This window comes from Podarcis vaucheri, assembly GCF_965113315.1.
Source record: "Podarcis vaucheri genome assembly, chromosome: 5".
NCBI lineage: Eukaryota > Metazoa > Chordata > Lepidosauria > Squamata > Lacertidae > Podarcis > Podarcis vaucheri.
Window position 1 is genome coordinate 89,901,739 of NC_138763.1, and position 20,443 is coordinate 89,922,181.

Here is a 20,443-nt window from a genome sequence, read left to right on the forward strand (position 1 = left end):
TTGTTTTAACTTCATAATTAGTGATTTTTATTTCATGATTTTTATTTTGCATTGTAATTTTTCATCCTATAGGACGCACCGGCCCATAGGACGCACCTAATTTTTTTTGGGGGGGGGAAATAAAGGGGGAAAAATTATTTCCCCCCCAGCCCGAGCTTCCCCCGACCCCAGCCCCCAGAACATGCAGCTCTCCGTAAGCCGTGGGAGCCCAGGCCGGGCTCCCACGGCTTGCAGAGAGCTGCGCGAAGCTAAGCCGCTTCTCCCCACCGCCAGCCTCCAAACCAGGTCGGGAGACAGCGGGAAAGGTGCGCTGCGCCTCCCCGCTGTCCCCCGAGCTTTTGGGGCTGGCGGTGGAGCTCTCCTGAAGCCTGGAGAGCGAGAGGGGTCGGTGCGCACCGACCCCTCTCGATCCCCAGGCTTCAGCAATAGCTTGCATTCGCCCCATAGGACGCACACACATTTCCCCTTCATTTTTGGAGGGGGAAAAGTGTGTCCTATAGGGCGAAAAATACGATAATTTAATGATTATGGCCTGGATTAAGCTAACCCAACACACTAGCAGAAATCAGTGCAAGGGCTCCTGCTAGTGCAATGCTGCTTCCCCCCTTCCTCTTGTGCATCCTCTGCAACCCCCCCCAATCTTCTCTGGAGGGTCAGGAGAATCTCCAGAACAGTGTACAGGGGGAGGATGAGGGGGCTCATTCTGTCTGACAAACAGAAATGCTTCTGCTGACATGCAGAGCACAACATTGGATTCTACCCTGTATTTTTGTAACCCATCCTGGAATCATTTGATAAATAAATACAAATGAAAAAGAAAAAATGCTGACTCTTAGACAAAAGTGAGAGAAAATAGCTTTCAGCAAGAGCATCCGAGGTTGGCTGAGCCTTATGGCATGGTTGAGCTCCTCTGCCATGCAAAGCAATGCTATCCTCATCTCCTTTCCTTTGCCAGGATGTTTAGCATCATTATAGGTAAAGGGACCCCTGACCATTAGGTCCAGTCGTGACCGACTCTGGGGTTGCGGCGCTCATCTCGCTTTATTGGCCAAGGGAGCCGGCGTACAGCTTCCAGGTCATGTGGCCAGCATGACTAAGCCGCTTCTGGCGAACCAGAGCAGCGCACGGAAACGCCGTTTACCTTCCCGCTGGAGCGGTACCTATTTATCTACTTGCACTTTGAGGTGCTTTCGAACTGCTAGGTTGGCAGGAGCAGGGACCGAGCAATGGGAGGTCACCTCGTTGTGGGGATTCGAACCGCCAACCTTCTGACCGGCAAGTCCTAGGCTCTGTGGTTTAACCCACAGCGCCACCCGTGTCCCATAGCATCATTGTAGACTGTACATTAAAACAGAAAAAACCCAAAGCCTAGAGAAATTGAACTCCTTACTGTCAAGTCATAGTTTGGAAATCTTTTCTGTATTTTGACCCTTAAAGATTTTGGGGTATGTGACTGCTTGCAAGCTACTTTCTTCAAGCCACTTTTGCTGCTTGTGTTTCAGGACTTTCGGTTTTCAAGGCTTGCGATTAGACGAAGCCCTGCGACTCTATTTAGAAGCTTTCAGGTTGCCAGGAGAGGCTCCCGTAATCCATAGGCTGTTGGAAGTCTTTACAGAACATTGGCGCGTAAGTTCTGAAATTGTCGAGAAGCAACACTTCTCCAGTCTTCTCTGCGGCAGTTGGTCAGCATGGGAAGAAATTACTGATTTCAGTCAGGATGTGTTCGTTCTACCTCATAGCGCAGTGAGCTTGAATATTACGCCTGAGAGATGTTGTTGTTGTCACTAGTTCAATTTATTCTTTGCTTTTTGCAACAAAGGAGCCTCAAAGCAACTTAACAACAAAAATAAAAAACTGGCAGCAAGTGACAAGCTGAAACAAAAGTGAATGTATGTAACAAGAACGTCTGAGGTGATGGACTATACTGAAATGGTGAAGTTAACTGCCAAATTAAGAGGGCATAATGACAAAGTGTTTAAGGAAGAATGGAGACCACTGATGGTTTTTCTATCAAATTATCACCCATATGTGAAGTCACTGGCAGGATTTGAAATATAAGCAGTGGATTACTGGAAGATTTAATGGTAGCGGGGTTTAGATAATAAAAATATATGTGTTATAAAATAGCTAATAAAAAGAAGTAAAAAACAAGCATCAGGAAAGGAGAGGTGGGACGTCAAGAAGAAACTTCGGATGTTAAAAGAAATGTATATAATGATAAATGCTTTGAAATATTTTTGGATACTTAATAAAAATAATATGAAAAAGACAGTCTGGGGCAACATAACACTTGCCATCCGGATGCTAGAAACGACATAAATAGGAATTAAGTGTTGCATTTAGATTGTAATGTGTCCAATTTGTATTGTCATTTTACATTTCAGAAAGCGAATGGGTCTCCGTTTGCCAATAGTGATGCTTGCTTTGCCCTTGCCTATGCCGTTATCATGCTGAATACTGACCAACATAATCATAATGTTCGCAAGCAGAGTGTACCTATGACTTTAGAGGTGAGCTCTGATGTCTTCACACACCCTGCATATCTAGATGTTTTTGCTGACTATCACATCACTGAGGTCTCCTCTTTCTCCACCAGCATGCTTGCTCTCCTTTCTTCCTCTTTGACTTGTAGTATTTTAAAGCGTAATAGTAAAATAGCTCTCCAGCGGCCTTTCAGAAGGCACGTTGTTGCCGTACATCATACTAAAACTTTCCTGCAAATTGCCAACAGTTGAATATATTGATAAGTGATAATTCAAGTGTACCTAAAATATGTTTTGATCCCCTATATACCCACAAGGTGCTGTGTTTTGCAGGAAAGATTTTGCAGATACCATCCTGTCAAGAGAAAGCTGGCTTGGGATTTTAGTGTAGTAGCAGCTACCTTCTAAAATTCCCTCTCATTGTATAAGGGACAGGCACCTTCCCTGTTGTATATTGGTGCCTGTTAATGACATTCCTCTTGCAATAAGCTTTCTAAGTGGAGATCTTTGTTCCAATTTGTTTATGCATTGGATTTGAATGGATTTCATGTATGTGATGATGTTGTTTTTCCAAACAGTTATGCAGATACATAATTGCTTTTCTTTAGATCAGGCATAGACAAACTCGGCCCTCCAGATGTTTTGGGACTACAATTCCCATCACCCCTGACCACTGGTCCTGTTAGCTAGGGATCATGGGAGTTGTAGTCCCAAAACATCTGGAGGGTCGAGTTTGCCTATGCCTGCTTTAGATTGTTTTTCTTTCTGCAGCTTGTTTTATATATACTTTATTACGTTGTAAATTGATTTGGGATACACCATAGGAATCAATTTGTTAGTGACATTTTGTGCGCCAGTACCTAGCAACATGTTAAAGTAGTTGTGATGTGTGTTTCAAGGCGGCGATCACAACATAATATTCTGCTTTCTGTTGATACTGCTTAACAGGAATTCCGAAAAAATCTGAAAGGGGTAAATGGAGGCAAAGACTTTGAGCAGGACATGCTGGAGGACATGTACCATGCCATCAAGTAAGTGTTTTGGCGTTTCCCCTTGGAGAGGGAGGGAGTTATCAGTTCCACACACACTCACTTCTGGTGTGGGGAACCTTTGGATCTTCAGATGTTGCTGAACTACCACTCCCATCATATACTTGCTGAGGCTAATGGGAGTTGGCAATGACAAACCTAGACAGCATCTTAAAAAGCAGAGACATCACCTTGCCAACAAAGGTCCGTATAGTTAAAGCTATGGATTTCCCAGTAGTGATGTATGGAAGTGAGAGCTGGACCATAAAGAAGGCTGATCGCTGAAGAATTGATGCTTTTGAATTCTGGTGCTGGAGGAGACTCTTGAGAGTCCCATGGACTGCAAGAAGATCAAACCTCTCCATTCTTAAGGAAATCAGCCCTGAGTGCTCACTGGAAGGACAGAACCTGAAGCTGAAGCTCCAATACTTTGGCCACCTCATGAGAAGAGAAGACTCCCTGGAAAAGACCCTGATGTTGGGAAAGATGGAGGGCACAAGGAGAAGGGGACGACAGAGGACAAGATGGTTGGATAGTGTTCTCGAAGCTACCAGCATGAGTTTGACCAAACTGTGGGAGGCAGTGGAAGACAGGAGTGCCTGGCGTGCTCTGGTCCATGGGGTTATGAAGAGTCGGACATGACTAAACGACTAAACAGCAACAACAATGGGAGTTGTAGTTCAGCCACATCTGGAGGGCCACAGGTTCCCCACACCTGCCCCTGGTTGATGTTAGGCCAGCCTTTTCTACCCTTCTTTCCCCAGCTCATTCATCTTGTTGTAAATAAGACACACACAGTGCATCATGTTGGGTACCACCAATTGTGCATTGATGCAGAATATGTAAGCACAATATTTCTGTCCTCATCTTGGGTAGAAATGAAGAGATTGTGATGCCAGAGGAGCAGACAGGCCTAGTAAAGGAAAACTACGTGTGGAGTGTGCTGCTGCATCGTGGAGTCACCGATGAAGGAATCTTTCTGCATGTCCCACGTGGAAGCTATGATCATGACCTCTTTGCCATGACCTGGGGGCCCACTGTGGCAGCTCTGTCCTATGTTTTTGACAAGAGCCTGGATGAAACGATCATTCAGAAGGCCATCTCTGGTTTCAGGTAATGCTCCTTCACAACATCCAGCAGAGACTCGTTTTGTATATATATAAATTGTTTTTACTTGAGAGCCAGTGTGGTGTAGTGGTTAAGAGCGGTAGTCTCATAATCTGGGGAACCGGGTTCGTGTCTTCGCTCCTCCACATGCAGCTGCTGGGTGACCTTGGGCTAGTCACACTTCTTTGAAGTCTCTCAGCCCCACTCACCTCACAGAGTGTTTGTTGTGGGCGAGGAAGGGAAAGGAGAATGTTAGCTGCTTTGAGACTCCTTAAAGGGAGTGAAAGGCGGGATATCAAATCCAAACTCTTCTTCTACTTAGATTAAAGCTTTTTGCATCCAGGGAAAATTAGCTGGCACTGTCTAGTAAACGAGTGAAGCATATATTGCTTAAGCCTACTGAATATCTATTCATGGGTAGGCAAGAGTGGAATATGAATTTCTGCACAGCCATTTTTAAAAGTGTCTACTGGCAGACAGAAACGCTTATCCTACTTGCCATTGAGCTGTATTACCACTGTGGTTTCTGCCTCATTTAATTCACAATTAAGTTCTATCATATCCTGAGCTTTTGAAATTTGAGTGCCATCATTAAAACACACAAGCACAAAATTTGTCATTTGAATGTTGCCAGCTAGAATGGAATTATCAAATTCGATGCAAGTTTTCCACTGAAGGGTGGTATGAGGACCCTAGAGCTCCTACAGAAAATGCACTGTGTGTTTCCTCTTACATTGCTGTGGTTTGTCTTTTTCAGAAAATGTGCCATGATTTCTGCCCATTATGGCCTCAGTGATGTTTTTGACAACCTCATAATTTCTCTCTGCAAGTTCACAGCTCTTAGCAGTGAGGTGAGTCTGCAAATGAAAGGAGATGGTGTGAGACTGATTCTAAACGGAACCATGGTTAATACTCATCAGCTGATGGTGTGTTTAGGGGAGTTAACACCTGCTTTCTGCAGGGTTGAGCTGTGTGTGGGAGTTCCCTACAGCAGCCCCCATCCCACATATCAGCTGATGAGTGGGGGAATGGAGGATTGAATCCTGCTTTCTGCAGGGAACAACTGTATATGCCTGTTCCCCACAGCTGAACCCCTCCCCATCGGCTGACATTACTTGCCCTTAGGGTGATGTCAGCTGACTGTTAGGCCTTTTTTTTAAATGGCTTGGTGAACCAAATTGGAACCCCTGGAGGTTCCCCATTCTGGGAGTGACTTAAAAGAAATAAAGAAGGTGTTTGCATGGAAGGCCATTTCAAGCATGAAGGGCAGCTAGGGGGGAAAGCCAAAATCCCTGATGCCTTCTGAGCCATTCCATAGAGAAAGTTTCTTACTTCTAGTACAGTGGTACCTTGGGTTATATACGCTTCAGGTTACATACGCTTCAGGTTACAGACTCTGCTAACCTAGAAATAGTACCTTGGGTTAAGAACTTTGCTTCAGGATGAGAACAGAAATCATTCTCCAGCGGCACAGCAGCAGCAGGAGGCCCCATTAGCTAAAGTGGTGCTTCAGGTTAAGAACAGTTTCAGGTTAAGAATGGACCTCCGGAACGAATTAAGTACTTAACCCGAGGTACCACTGTACAGCCATTGGGAACATCCTGCTTCACATATCTTAACATTCATCCTGGTATGATCATAGAGAATTGATAGTTCAATAAAGGTAAAGGCTCTGCTCAAGTTCCAGTGGAATCAGATCACCCTGATTTACATAGGTGATAGACCGTCTGTGAAATTGACAATTGTAAAGGAAGCCTGACAGGAAGCCATCCTGGAGCAGGTTGTTTTCTTATGGAGGCGAATTCCTGAGCTGAAGATTTCAGTTTGTTTTAAAGAGCTGTTCCACATAAAGCACATTACAGTAGGCAATCTGTGAAATTACAGAAGCATGAATTATGGTGCAAAGTCCTCCAGGAAGGGTCTCAGCTAGCGTTGTGATCAGCCTGTTGATGACGTTCCACTGAATGGCCTGACTGGTTTGTGGTGAGCTTCTCCCCACTCACCCCTGACTTCTCTTTACCATTTCTCCTGCAGTCCATTGAGAATCTGCCTACAGTTTTTGGAAGCAATCCCAAAGCTCATATTGCGGCAAAGACTGTGTTCCATTTGGCTCATCGCCATGGTGACATTTTGCGAGAGGGCTGGAAAAACATAATGGAGGCCATGCTACAACTTTTCAGAGCAGAGCTGTTGCCAAAGACCATGGTGGAGGTAAATTGATGGCAGATGCCGGGCCAATTGGGTTGACAGCGTATGGGACGTATATGGGTTGTCGAAACAATAATAGGATGAAATAAAGGATAAAAATCTCTTTAAAACTTTATTATCAGTAATAGATTGATGAGGGGTTATAGTTCAGTAGTGGCGCATTCCTTGCAGAAGATGCCAGAGTTAAAACCTGGCATCTCCAGATGAATAAAGAATGCTTGCTAGCAGGGCTTAGGAAAGACTAAATGGTCCTACTTGGGATAAGCAGTTCCATGTGTTCACGAATCTCTGTTCTTAGGTGCTGCACTATTGGCATGTAGCACATGTATAGAACCAAAATAACTTATTGTTAATGCTAGAGATGTAACAGAGATGATGTGGATGTTATATGCTTGTGGATTTGATTACTGGAGAGATAACTGCACTTAATTATGATTTTTTCATATGGATGGTAGAAGTGGTCTAGAGCAGAATCCTGTTGGGCCAGAACTTCTAAATTGAGAAGAATATATTTTAAAAATCGGACTATGTGAGATGGGGAAAAGCACAAAATAGGACATATTATTTGAAAATATGTGACTAAAAATCCTTAAAATGTGACTAATAAATCCTTATACTTGTAACCGGTTTATGCTACTAAAATTGCCTAACATTATGGAACTCTCATTCCTGTTAAAGAAACTGCGATATGACCCTTCTCCTTCCTCTTTGTTTACTCTATAGACAGTGCAATAGCCATTAAAACCCATAAACAGGCAAATAGTGCCTTCCCTAGAACCAGTGATGATGATTCATGGTAGGGTAGACATTTCTTGTAGGAGACCAGAAATAGAAAGGTTCTTTAATTCAAAGTACCCAAAGTTAATCAAGCAGCATGGGAGTTAATTAACATCACCTAAAGTGTGCAGTATCTCTGAATAGTAATCAGACTTGATGTAGCTCACTTCCAAGAGGCACTGCTTTCCAAGGGGCAATCCTTTTACCTACAGCGGCCCATGGTTTGTTGTGCTAAACAGGGATGCTCCAATGAGAGCGTCAATTTGAGAAGGGAAGAGGGAGTTGTGAACCCAAAGGACCAAATTAAACCCTTGGTTTGGGTAATACACATGATGTATTGGCTTAATTTCCAGGTTGAAGACTTTGTAGATCCCAATGGCAAGATCTCTCTGCAACGCGAAGAGACACCTTCCAACCGGTGAGTAGTCTGGAGAGTGTTTACACATTGGCAGGCAAATATGCTCTTCTGATGCCAGGTATAAGCTATCAGGTGCTAGAGAACACAAGTAGGTGGGGGCCACTAGGGGGCGCATCGGAAGATGGCTGACAATAACATCTCTCTGACCCACACGAGGTAATTTGGAGGCTATGATGGGGGTAATTAGCCTCCTTAACCCCCCCCAGGATGGTGGGGGGGACAGCCCTTGCCTGCTGTGCCCTACACCACCCCCGAATTTGTGGGGGTGGGGGCACTAGGCACAAAGCCCTCCTGTGGGATTCCGGCACTCCTGGACGCCGTCCCTGATCCGCGCCACTAGCTGCAAGAACTTCAAAAGAAACAATTTGAATGAAGCTAATTGCACATATTTCAAGGAAGGAGGGGGAGTAAATACTGCTAACAGAAGAGATCTCTGATAAAACAAGACAAGAATAAATCATGAGAAGATACGCCAAGATACGGTATGGCAAATGACTGATGGGGGAGGGGGAAAAAACTTTCCTTTCTTTCCTTCTGTGATTTAACAAGAATCCCCTCCCCTCACGAGTCAGAAATGTCGTTTTAAGGACTTAAGCTGTGGATTGAAGACTGTGGAGACAAACTTTCGAACCAAGGCATGTTTTGAGAAGAGCGTGGAATGTACAAGAGCTCTGGAATGATGCAGTTAAAAATGCCGTCGCCATATTGGGAAGTTCTGTCGGAGGTCTTGAATCTGGGAGGAGAAATAGAGAAATAGAGCTGCTTTTATATTGTGGGTGAAACTCCTCAGAGGGACTTAAGAGCGACAGTTTTACGAGATAATGATGGAAAGAGTGATGTTATCTATGAAGGTGATGATATATGGAAACCATTTCAATTTGAGGATTGGAAGAACAGAAAAATTCACACAGGATTAATATTGGTGTTTATTGGCTTAAGGAGACTATCAAAAGAGATCATAAAGAAAAAAGAGAAAATATATGAACAAGATGTGATGTGGAAACAGCAAGATAAGACTGGATAGAATTATGAACTCTGTTTGGACTGATTTGGTCTGATTTGGACATTAATGCAGTAGCAAGAAGATGATCAGAATCCCCCTTTGGATCTTGAAATATGGGTCCCCCCAACAAAATTTAAAATTCGGCTTTGTAATTCGGAACTTATGTGATGTGATTTAATTTGATTTGATTGGCCGGTTAATAAAAATTATTTTAAAAAAAGAGAACACAAGTAGGATCTGTAACAAAATATTGTAATGTGACACGCCCCTGTTCCACCAGCCAGCCAGCACAGTCATGCCCTATTTCGGGATACTCTATTCTATCCTCCCCACCCCCCCATCTTTAGATTTTCCCTTAATAGTCTAGTCATTATTTCCCCTAAGTCTTCTGGTACCTCTCTGTTGAGTGCGGATGGTGCTGTTTGACTACTGTCAGTTAGCATTTGGTGCCCTCTGAGCATGCACAGACCTCATTGGGCTGTTTCTTTTGTTGGGGATGTGTTCCACCACTTGGTTCCCCTGCATGAAGATATATTTTTTCCCCCACTTCTGCAAACTTTTGGGGTTACCAGGAATCTTGTGTGTGTTGGTGTTGTCGTATTGGCTACATAAGCACAGGCACTTTCCCCCGAAGAACAGAAGTGGAGTAGAACAGGTGTGATCCCACAACAAAATGGAGTGCTTCTGCACAGGTGGTGCAGTTTTGGCGACATAAGCATAGGCAATCAAAATCTTGAATTGTTATGTAGATATAAGATATGATACCGTATATCCGTATGCCCTTGATATGACCAAATGTACTTTTTTCTTCTAGTGGCGAGTCCACAATGCTGAGTTTCGTTAGTTGGCTGACACTCAGTGGCACAGAACAATCTGGTATGAGGGGGCCATCTACGGAGAACCAGGAGGCAAAGAGAATGGCCCTGGAGTGTATAAAGGTAATTCCTGGTCAGCAAGCTGGGAGGGCACATATACAGGAGGGCAGCGGGCTTTGCCTGCCCACCTGCCAGAACCGCACTTAGACAGCTCTTGTTTGAACAGGCCCTCTTCTTATAGCACATGATGAGAATTAAATGCAACTTCTGTGTGCCCACATAGTTAGCATAATGTAAGTTTATCTGGGGTAGTGCATTCTCTCCAAGGAACCATTTATTCATTATAGCAGCTGGAGCAGTATCCTGTTCTCCCTCCGAAGAGCCGAAAGTTGTAGTTAGGCTGAGAGAGAATAACTTGCTCAAAGTTACTTGGCTGAGTTTTGTTCCCATGCCTTGCCCTGGTTTCAAACTGATGGGTGTGATTCTATAGGAATAAACGCCTCATTTTTCTCCCCAATCACAGTGCGTACAGTCGCTCTGGTTGCCACATGCCCTTCAGGGTCCTCTGGGGAGGCTTTTTAATGTTTATGCCCTTCATGACAAAAAAGTCATTTTGCCATTTAGACATACAGTAAAATGAGCTCCCTGCTGCCCTTTGTGAGCTGTGGGTGTTTCTCCCTCTCCTCTTGTCAGTATTGTGATTCACGGCAGATAGAAAAACCCAAAGAGCTTGCTTAAAGTTCTGATGCCTCAACACTGAACTAGGGTTCTGTTGGTCAGTATGATGGTTTTTAAAAATATAAATATTGAAGCTTTATTGAGCCATTAAAAAAAAAGTTTGGTGCACCTCAACCTGAGTGTCCTTTTATGTCTTAATTTCCATAAAAAATGGTGCTGGGTTCAAATGAAAGGCCCTTCCCCTTAACTGGTGTGGGGGACTTGGTGGCAGGGCAGTTAATTCTGGATCTGCTCAAGGACACTTCCTCCTCCGCCTTTTTGTACTTTGTAAGTTCCAAGAGAGATCACTGGCACCGTTTGGCCTTGTTTTCTTCCTAAAGCACATCCTTTTTCCACTTTCTCCTCTATAGCAATGTGACCCAGAGAAGTTGATAACTGAAAGCAAGTTTCTGCAACTGGAGTCCCTGCAGGAGCTAATGAAGGTGAGGGTGAATAAGCGTCCCATATAGGTTTGGTGTATATGAACTGCATGGATGATCTTGAACTGTGTGCTCAAGTCAACAGGGAGCCATCTTGCCCAAACACCATGGAAGTATTGCATGCTGTGTTGGCACACGTTGCCCACAGGAGACTTGGCCAGTTCCGTTCCTGAGTTGGAGGTTTCCATGTGAGACTAATGAGCCAGAGGTTCATCCGTTGCAGAGGCCTCTGAACCCTTCTCTAGGTTGTTTTACAGTGTTACTCCAAACAGTTGGGTTTCTTTCCACTGCTTAGCCTGATAGACAGACATATCAAAGTTTGAAAAAATGTGCACCTCCTAGGAGCTCCTTTTCATAGTCTTGTAGTGGTTTGTTTGATTTTGTAACTTAGATAATTTGAATAATTCGTTGTGAACTTGGATTACTTTTAATCTATTTCCCCGCCTCCTTTTTTCCTATTAAATTTGTTCAGCATAATTCTTTTCCCTGGACTTTTCTGGCATTTTTGCAGCTCTACTATTAAAAGTTATTTTTTTTAGTGCCTGCTGCTTTGGAAATTCTGAGGTGGGGGACTGCAAAAGGGGGTGGGATTCCAAAGACGCAACCAGATTTTCTTCCTTTGATACAAGTCTAGCATATCATGCTGAATAGTGAAGTCCAGTTGTTTGGATTGGCACCATAAGTAAAACTAAGAGCAGCTGACAGATAAAAAAAACCCAGTTGGGCGTTCTCCTTAGATCTGTAGCCATTGCTTTGGCTTTGCATCCCCAGAGATATAAATCCATCAGAACAGGAACTGGTGGTTCTGCTACTTCATAGCAGCAGTGCCTCAAAGGATGTGTGTACAGTGTTATGCCTACATGAGCTTCCTTGCTTTTTCATTTCCATTGCTGCTGCAAGAAGTCCTTGAGGAGAGATTGAGCATATGTAGACTTCTGTTGTGGGGAATTGTCATTCCGTATAATTCTCTAAATGTGTCTGGGTATGATTTGCTTGCTTCAGGCTCTCATCTCTGTGACTCCTGATGAGGAAACATATGATGAGGAAGATTGTGCTTTCTGCTTGGAGATGCTTCTGAGGATTGTGCTGGAGAACAGGTGAGTCATACAGATGCACCATCAGAGGCATTCCAGCTTGGAACTGTTCTTTTTATGATCTTCCATATAGTTGCTTTATGCATAGATTCATATTGAACTCATACACTACCTTAGCTTTCTTTGTATTCATACAGTACTGGTCAGGGAACATATTCTCTTAGTCTTGCCGCACCTATTTAGTTGTGGACTCGAGGGACCTGACTTCCCTCTTGGTGTGAATCTGAATATAAAAGTATTTGCACATGCCCAACTGGGTTGCTGGTCTTCTGAAGCTGTGCTTGCATGTGTCTTGTTGTCATAATGTCCTCTCTCCCTCTTTCTCTAGGGACCGTGTAGCCTTTGTATGGCAGGCAGTGCGAGACCACCTCTACCACTTGTGTGTTAATGCTGTGGAGTATTGCTTCTTAGTTGAGAGGGCAGTGGTGGGGCTGTTGCGGCTGGCAATCCGTCTTTTGCGCAGAGAGGAGATCAGTGCCCAGGTAAAGGGGGGCTTTATGGAGTGGTCTGCTCTTATTGTTGGACCTCTTGTTCATAGTATCTCTGGAATGATGGCTTTCTTCCTTGAGTTTTGTGGCTGAAGCACAGAATACCCATCATTCCCTCTATTTCTGAAGTTTAGAGGTGAATACTAGTCCTTATATAACCGAAACAATGACAGCCTTGTGCAAGAGGGAGGAAGCAGCCCAGGAGAGCCCCAGGTTTGCATAAGGACTTTTTTTCCTAAGGAAATTGTCAGGAGCACACACACAGACAGCTCCAATACCTAAAAGTCCTCCAGTTTATCCTCCTGTGTTGATAAAGGACCTTTCACATAACACAGACTGTGGTCGGGGAGTAAAAGCAAAATGCAAGAGTGAAGCTGGTGTAGAGATAGCTTGACACTCTAATACTCACCTTTGCTTCTCTCTGAGCAGGTGCTGCTCTCCTTGCGTATCTTGCTCATGATGAAGCCCAGCATGCTGAACAGGGCCAGTCATCAGATTGCATATGGTCTTCATGAACTTCTCAAGACCAATGCTGCCAACATCCATTCTGGAGATGACTGGTACACGCTCTTTAGCCTCCTGGAATGCATTGGATCAGGAGTCAAGCCACCCCCAGCGCTGCAGGCAACAGCAAGGGCAGAGAATGACACAGGTAAGATTTGTCCTTGGCAGTGGCCCCGTCTGTTGGTCCTAGGTTAGGAGTGAGCAGAGAGGTGGCCAAATTTTCTGATGATACTAAATTGCTCAGCATCGTTAAAACAAAAAATAGATTTTGAGGAGCTCCAAAAGGACCTCTCCAAACTGAGTGAATGGGTGGTAAAATGGCAAATGCAACTGGATGTAAACAGGTGTAAAATGATGCATGTTAGGGCCAAAAAAATATTGATTTCACATATATGCTGATGGGATCTGAACTGGCAGTGACATACACAGTTGCCACTAGCACAGCTCTTTGCTGCCATGAAATTGGTATTCCCTTGCATCTTTTGTCTCACTCCGTTTTGCTTATTTAAAGGGGCTCAGTCAGACAGTGAGATCTATCACCCAAATGAAGCCAGCCTAGATCGTGGCTACACTTCTGATTCAGAGGTGTATGCAGATCACAGCAAGCAAGGCAAAATGCATCGTTCTGTGACTGATGTGGATGTGATGAACAGCGGCTGGCTTGTGGTAAGTAGTACCAAGGGCTTCCACCTGCTTTATGCATGTCTTCGTTGAGGCAACAGGCTGTAGAGAAAGCCCAAACCCAAGTCAGATTTGAGGTTAGCGCTGCATCAAGGCTCCTATTTCTAAGTCTGGAAACAGTCTTGTTTGCATTGCTAGTCTCTGGCAACCCTTTCACCCAGATTCCAGGGGAAGGCAAGTACAACCGTATAGTTCTGTCCGAAGACTGCAAAAACAGGCCTTCCAACACAGACTTTTCTGCCAAGTGAATTGAGTGAACTGGCCCAAATCCAAGTGTCTCCATAGGGATCTGGCTATTTATGAAAAGGCAACATTCTAAGGAAGCAGGAGCCCAGAGACTTGGAACGGCACATCAGGTGGTTATTGGAAGTTAGTACAGGCAATGCAGCCCGTTCTCTTGGCTGTAGAGACGCCTGACAGTTGCCCTATTGGACTCAAACATACTTTTAATTTCACAGGTTGGGAAGGATGACCTTGACAGCCCAAAGGCCATGGCTGGACTCTCCAAACTGGGCAGTTCACCCTTGGTGAATCAGTACAGCTTGACTGTGGGGATGGACCTGGGCCCACACAATACCAAGTCGCTCATGAAGTGTGTTGAGTCCTTGTCTTTCATTGTGCGAGATGCTGCCCATGTCACACCTGAAAACTTTGAGCTTTGCGTCAAAACTATCCGCATCTTTGTAGAGGCCAGTCTAAATGGAGGTGAGGCCATCACTTTTCTGTAATCTGAGTATTTGACTGTGGGGCTCCAGGTTATATCAAATTAAGGGAGCAATCTACACCCATTAGGTGAGGGTTGGTTTTTTGTTTTTATAAAAAAGATCAACTAGACCTGCTGTCATGGGCTGGCTGAACACAGAGGAATGATGGGAGGCACCAGCTAGGGAACCCACAAGGGATGAAGGCTCATTGCTCAGGGATTGGTGGTGGAACGGCAGTGAGTGGTCAGAGGGAGAAGCCTGGGGGAAGGAGGAGGTGTCAGAAGCTGTAGAGGTAACATATCCTGTTAGTGTTGCCAAGGACAGGTATGTTCTTTTAAGAATGACGTAGAACTTAGCATCCCACCAGAAATGCTGGCGCTTTCCTCCTTTAATGTTTCACGCCTGCGGATCCCTGAGCTGAGAGTTTCAGGTTGTTTATTTAGCATTAGAATTAGGCACGAGGTGTTCCCGGAGAACCACAACCTAGAGAAATTCTTCTTGTTCTTAGGGTGCAAGTCCCAGGAAAAGCGAGGGAAGAGCCACAAGTATGACCCCAAATCGACCCGTTTCAAGAAGAAAGCAAAGGAGAGTTCTCTGAGGCACTTGAGGGCATCTAGCCAGCATCAGCACCGCTCGGCCAGTGATGAGGATGATGAGGATGAGAGCATCCCTGCCAGTTACCACACTGTGTCTTTACAGGTTAGTCAGGACGTAAGTATAGCCTGGATTTCTTCCTTGTCTTTCCCTGCGGTTATCCTGGTTGCAGTAGCTTCGGGTCAACCTAGGTGTGGCATTATTCATTTTCTTTGGCCTTGCATGACTGGGTTTTATTTTCAGAGTAGTGTGGGGAATAGCTGAGGTGGCAGCGGTTGGCAAGGAGAGAGTGAGTTGGATCAGGACCATGGCTCAAGGGATGAAGGACTTTAATCCAATACCCCCACTGTGGTCTTGATGCAAATCAAGGAAGACCCATGCCTGTTACAATGGAAGGAAAACATCCATTGGTGTCAATAGAAACTTTCCTCCCATTGCAAATAGCAGGAGCAGTGGAAGGGGCTAATTCTATTTGGGAACACAGTGGGAGCAAAGGTTGAAGCCCCACTTCACCACAGTTCCTGAACAATTTGCCCGCCACCAGCCAGCTATTGTAAAGCACACAGCAGCCAGCCACACAAGGCCAAACAGCATGAATAACATCACATCTAGTTTGATCCTTAGTGATGCAGCATCTGCAGGGAGTTTCCCTATATTTTGTTTGATACTATAAAATATATGGATACTATAGTACAGTCTAGAGTACTTTATTGGAAATGTATCTTCAGCAGGAAAAAAAAGAACCATCTTGAATAGAAAGATTTCTTTCCAGGAATATGCAGAAGCCTGCAGACAGTTAGTTCCCTTGATAACAGTGCAAATGAGCACGGAATGACTTCTATGATGATGATACAGCTGTAGGAATAGGATGGTGTTAGTCTGTGCTTCAAGTGACTGAGAAGCTACAGTACTTCTGTCCCTGAAAGGAAACTGAAGCCAAGATGTGGGATTGTGTCTAATGAAGCACACAAAAAGTTTTGAAAGCAAGCTGTGTTTGCTTGGAGGGTGAAGTTGGCAAGGGTTATGTAGGATTAGAGTTTCATTAGTGAAGAATTCTTAGGTGGGTGGGCACAATGTACTGAAGGTCATTGTTGATTGGTGACCTATTAGCCAATTTCTAGTGGGAAGTCTTGGTGCCTCTTAGGAGCTGGGATTCTAGTTAAGGTAGACCTTGGTCTATCCTAGCAAGGCACATTTTTTGCTTGGGTGTCTACTCAGGCTCTTTTATTTTAACTGTTAAAGTAGTACAGTGGTACCTTGGTTCCCAAACAGCTTAGTTGTCGAACAAATTGGCTCCCAAACGCCGCAAACTTGGAAGTAAGTGGTCTGGTTTGCAAACTTTTTCAGAAGCTGAACATCCGACGTGGTTTCTGTGGCTTCCACAGCTTCTGCTTGAGTGCAGGAAGCTCCTGCAGCCAATCAGAAGCCGCGCCTTGCTTTCGAACGGTTTCGGGAGTCGGGCGGACTCCCGGAATGGATTAAGTTCGAGAACCAAGGTACCAGTGTATTGAGTTTGCACTCATACTTTATAGATTTAGTCCAGCCATGGGGTCCTAGGGAGAAAATCATGACCATGCAAAACTGAAGTTGCTACACCCTTTGGTTAGAGGGATGCAGGTAGTTGGGCGGGCGGTGGGGGGTACCTCTGTAAAGTGTCCAGAGGGTTGGTGTGGGTGCAGTGTTCCTTTCTATGGGAATTAAAAAGTGCCTTAATTCTTGCCTGCATGGTTCTGTCTCTTATTGGGGTTATGGGGGCATTTTGCTATGAATCTGTATTTCAATACAGAGTAACGTACCCAACCAGATATTCTAGAAGAGTGAAAAATTAAAAATAGGAATTTGCTTCCTATAGATTATGACTTCCTTAACCAAACCAAGAATCAGTTGGAACTTCTGAACACGTTCAGATACTTGTAGGCTTATCCCCTCAAGCCTGGGTGATTGCCCTGTTTCTTCCCCTTCTGATAATCAGATTTGTTTTGACACAACCATGATAACAGGACATTGCTTTTCCTCCATTCTGAGCATTGACAGCTTGTTTTCATGTTGTTCATAGATAGGCAGGTTGTTTGTTGCCAACTTACCTCTTCTATTGCAGCTGCTGGACCTGATGCACACCCTTCACACACGAGCTGCCACCATCTATAGCTCTTGGGCTGAAGAGCAGCACCATCTGGAGGCTGCAGGAAAGAAAATTGAAGCAGACTCTCAGACGTTATGGGCCAATTGCTGGTGCCCATTACTGCAAGGTAAGCCTAGCCCATCCTAGCATAATAATAATAATAATAATAATAATAATAATAATTAATTTTATTTATATCCCACCCTCCCCAGCCGAAGCCAGGCTCAGGGCGGCTAACAACAATAAAATAGTACGACATACCAAAATCATTCATTATAAAATTAACTCAAACTGATGGCAACCACTGGGCCAGAGCTCTGCGAAGATTGCCAAAGGAGGGAGTCAGGCTGTGCCCTGACCAAAGGCCTGGTGGAACAGCTCTGTCTTGCAGGCCCTGTGGAAAGATGTCAAGTCCTGCAGGGCCCTAGTCTCTTGTGACAGAGCGTTCCACCAGATCGGAGCCACAGCCGAAAAAGCCCTGGCTCTAGTTGAGGCCAGCCTAACCTCTCTGTGGCCTGGGACCTTCAAGATGTTTTTATTTGAAGACCGTAAGTTCCTCTGTGGGACATACAAGGAGAGGCGGTCCCGTAGGTACGAGGGTCCTAGGCCGTATAGGGCTTTAAAGGTTAAAACCAGCACCTTAAAACTGATCCTGTACTCCACCGGGAGCCAGTGCAGCTGGTATAGCACTGGGTGAATGTGATCTCGCAGCGAGGACCCCGTAAGGAGTCTTGCCACCGCATTCTGCACCCGCTGGAGTTTCTGGGTCAGTCTCAAGGGCAGCCCCACGTAGAGCGAGTTACAATAATCCAGTCTGGAAGTGATCGTTGCATGGATCACAGTGGCTAGGTCAGGGCGAGAGAGGTAAGGAGCCTGCGAAAAAATGCCGCATACAAGAACAGGGTGGTCCAACTTTTCATATCAAGTGGGCTGCAAGAGAACTTTGATATGGAAGCTGCAGGGGGAGAGGAGAGAGGGCAAAATTTGTCACCCCACCCTGCGCTCACACTGCCCTCCTCAAGCTGGCTAAGCAAAGTGCTGGGCTTTGTGAAGAAGGTATGAGGCTCTGGCAGGGTCCTAGAGCCCTCACACCTTCCCCAAGCTGGTAAAGTGCTGAGGCTTTGGGAAGGAGATAGGACTTAAGGACCCTGTCAGAGCCCTCAAGCTTCCTTCCCAAAGCCCAGCGTCTTGCTTACATGGCTTTGGAAAGGCAGTGTGAGGGCCAGGGAGGGGTGTCAAATGTTGCCAAAAAAGGCCTTGAGCATTAGGTTGCGTATTGGATCGCCCTGGAGTAGAAGATAGCAGCCACATGCATCAGAATTGGACATGAGACAGTTGAAGTAATACACTTTAAGGGAAGAGTGATATTAAACAAAACAAAAAAATGTTGCTAAGCGCCCTGTGTTTAATCATCATCATCACTTTATTATTCATACCACATCCATCTGGCTGGGTTTCCCCAGCCACTCTGGGAAGCTCCCAACAGAATATTAAAAATGTGATAAAACATCAAACATTAAAAACTTCCCTAAACAGGGCTGCCTTCAGAACACATATTCAGAACACGTTAAGAGCAGCTTCGGATGTGTGTTCACCAAAGCAGAGACTGGGCTTGTTATATGTGCTTGATATTCTATGCCAGTCTCACACATGCATTTTTTGATGGGAGTTTCCATTCAAATCTAGTAGCATGATTAAGCTGCTTGTTGCTAGTAAGCATCTTGCTACCGACCCTGTTATTTACTTTCACTGCACTTTGAGAAGCTCAAATAGTATTCCCCCTTTGCTTTTAAGAAAGATGTTTATGCCAAAATATGATAAACTTTTCCTTACTGGTCCTAGTGGACTCCCTACTTTGATTCTTCTGATTCGTTACACATCGGAACATCTTTTTTTATTCAAAATTAAAATAAGACATATTATCCAAAAACATATCATCCTTGTTTTCTCCCCATTTCCCCCCTCCCACACAACCCCCCCCTGCCCCCGCCCCCCGATTTCCCTCAGTTTCAGTCTTTGGTTTCTCTGAGACTGCTGTTTTCTGCATGTTACAGTTTTATAGATCCTCAAACTATTTAGCTGATTATTATAGATAAAAAGTTTGTGAATGTTTATTCAAAACCTGCCAAGGCGTCCAGTTCACTTTGTTGCATCTTCAGATACTTTGTAAAGGGTTCCCATTCATCCTTAAAGTCACAGTTATCCTTGTCCCGTAGCTTATATGTCAGTTTTGCCAGTTCTGCATAGTCCGTCAATTTTTCTTGCCATGATTCTTTAGTTGGGGTTTCTTCAGTCTTCCATCCTTGTGCTACCAGAACTCTTGCGGCCGTTGTCGCATACATGAAGATGTTTTTCAGCTTTTTTGGTAGGTCTTTCCCTACAATCCCCAACAAAAATGCCTCGGTTTTTTTTAACAAATGTTACACACCGGAACATCTGATTTGAATGGCTCACACAAACAGTTCTCTAGATTACAGCCCTCCAGAAACTTGGCAGCAACTCAAGATTGCAGTGGAGTAAATTATATTTCTATGTGACAGGCCCATGGGTTACTGTGACAGATTCATTTTTCAACCGTGCTGTTGTGGAAACCCAGGGCTCTATGCTGGTCCAGGACTACATTTAATAAGCATCCAAGGGTTCTGTGCTTTTGGGGAAGTTGCGTGAAGGATGTAAGCAAGGGCTGGAGTTCCTTGGTGCAGAATGAAGATTCTCCCTCTCTCATTTTAACTTGCGCTCTTTGCAGGTATTGCCTGCCTGTGTTGTGATGCAAGGCGACAGGTGCGGATGCAGGCACTGACCTACCTGCAGCGTGCTCTCCTTGTGCATGACTTGCAGGCTCTGGATGCCTTGGAGTGGGAATCCTGTTTCAATAAGGTATTGTTAAATGGCTACATTGGCAAGGGAATGTGGGTGAATGGGCTCATCTTTCCAAAGGAGGCAATGGAAGCTTGTGGAGGAAGATAGGACTTCTCCTGACCCAAGACCTTGCTGAGTTCTGGCGCAGTTTAAACCGTGTAACTTGCTTCCACCTCCTAGTCTTTTTCCTCCCCTGGCAGAATATACTTCTTGAGGCAGGGAGGACATCTGAGAGATTTGTTGAAGGTGAGACAGTAGGTCTGCTTGGCCATCACTGGGCAAGGCTCAGCCACACACTCTTTATCTGCTATCCTGATAAGTGGCAATGCAGAACAACGGTCAGGCATGAGGGAGAGTTTTCTGGGCTGCAAACGGACCAATTTATTTATTAAGGTCCCAAT

General features: G+C 44.8%; 1 protein-coding gene across 8 annotated transcripts in view; it reads left to right on the forward strand.

The window, feature by feature from the left end:
* GBF1 (golgi brefeldin A resistant guanine nucleotide exchange factor 1) overlaps window positions 1-20,443 on the forward strand; it is an 83,780-nt gene that overhangs the window by 55,585 nt on the left and 7,752 nt on the right. For 6 of the 8 annotated variants that reach the window (XM_082223547.1, XM_082223542.1, XM_082223543.1 and 3 more), the window contains 17 exons: window positions 1,503-1,626; window positions 2,385-2,510; window positions 3,432-3,514; window positions 4,388-4,624; window positions 5,376-5,469; window positions 6,653-6,829; window positions 7,957-8,021; window positions 9,839-9,962; window positions 10,928-10,999; window positions 11,999-12,093; window positions 12,419-12,572; window positions 13,008-13,230; window positions 13,594-13,748; window positions 14,222-14,468; window positions 14,976-15,178; window positions 17,160-17,310; window positions 19,930-20,060. In XM_082223547.1, the coding sequence (XP_082079673.1) occupies window positions 1,503-1,626; window positions 2,385-2,510; window positions 3,432-3,514; window positions 4,388-4,624; window positions 5,376-5,469; window positions 6,653-6,829; window positions 7,957-8,021; window positions 9,839-9,962; window positions 10,928-10,999; window positions 11,999-12,093; window positions 12,419-12,572; window positions 13,008-13,230; window positions 13,594-13,748; window positions 14,222-14,468; window positions 14,976-15,178; window positions 17,160-17,310; window positions 19,930-20,060 (2,461 nt within the window). The remainder of the gene's footprint in view (window positions 1-1,502; window positions 1,627-2,384; window positions 2,511-3,431; window positions 3,515-4,387; window positions 4,625-5,375; window positions 5,470-6,652; window positions 6,830-7,956; window positions 8,022-9,838; window positions 9,963-10,927; window positions 11,000-11,998; window positions 12,094-12,418; window positions 12,573-13,007; window positions 13,231-13,593; window positions 13,749-14,221; window positions 14,469-14,975; window positions 15,179-17,159; window positions 17,311-19,929; window positions 20,061-20,443) is intronic. The other 2 variants (XM_082223545.1, XM_082223549.1) reach the window with 1 other exon arrangement.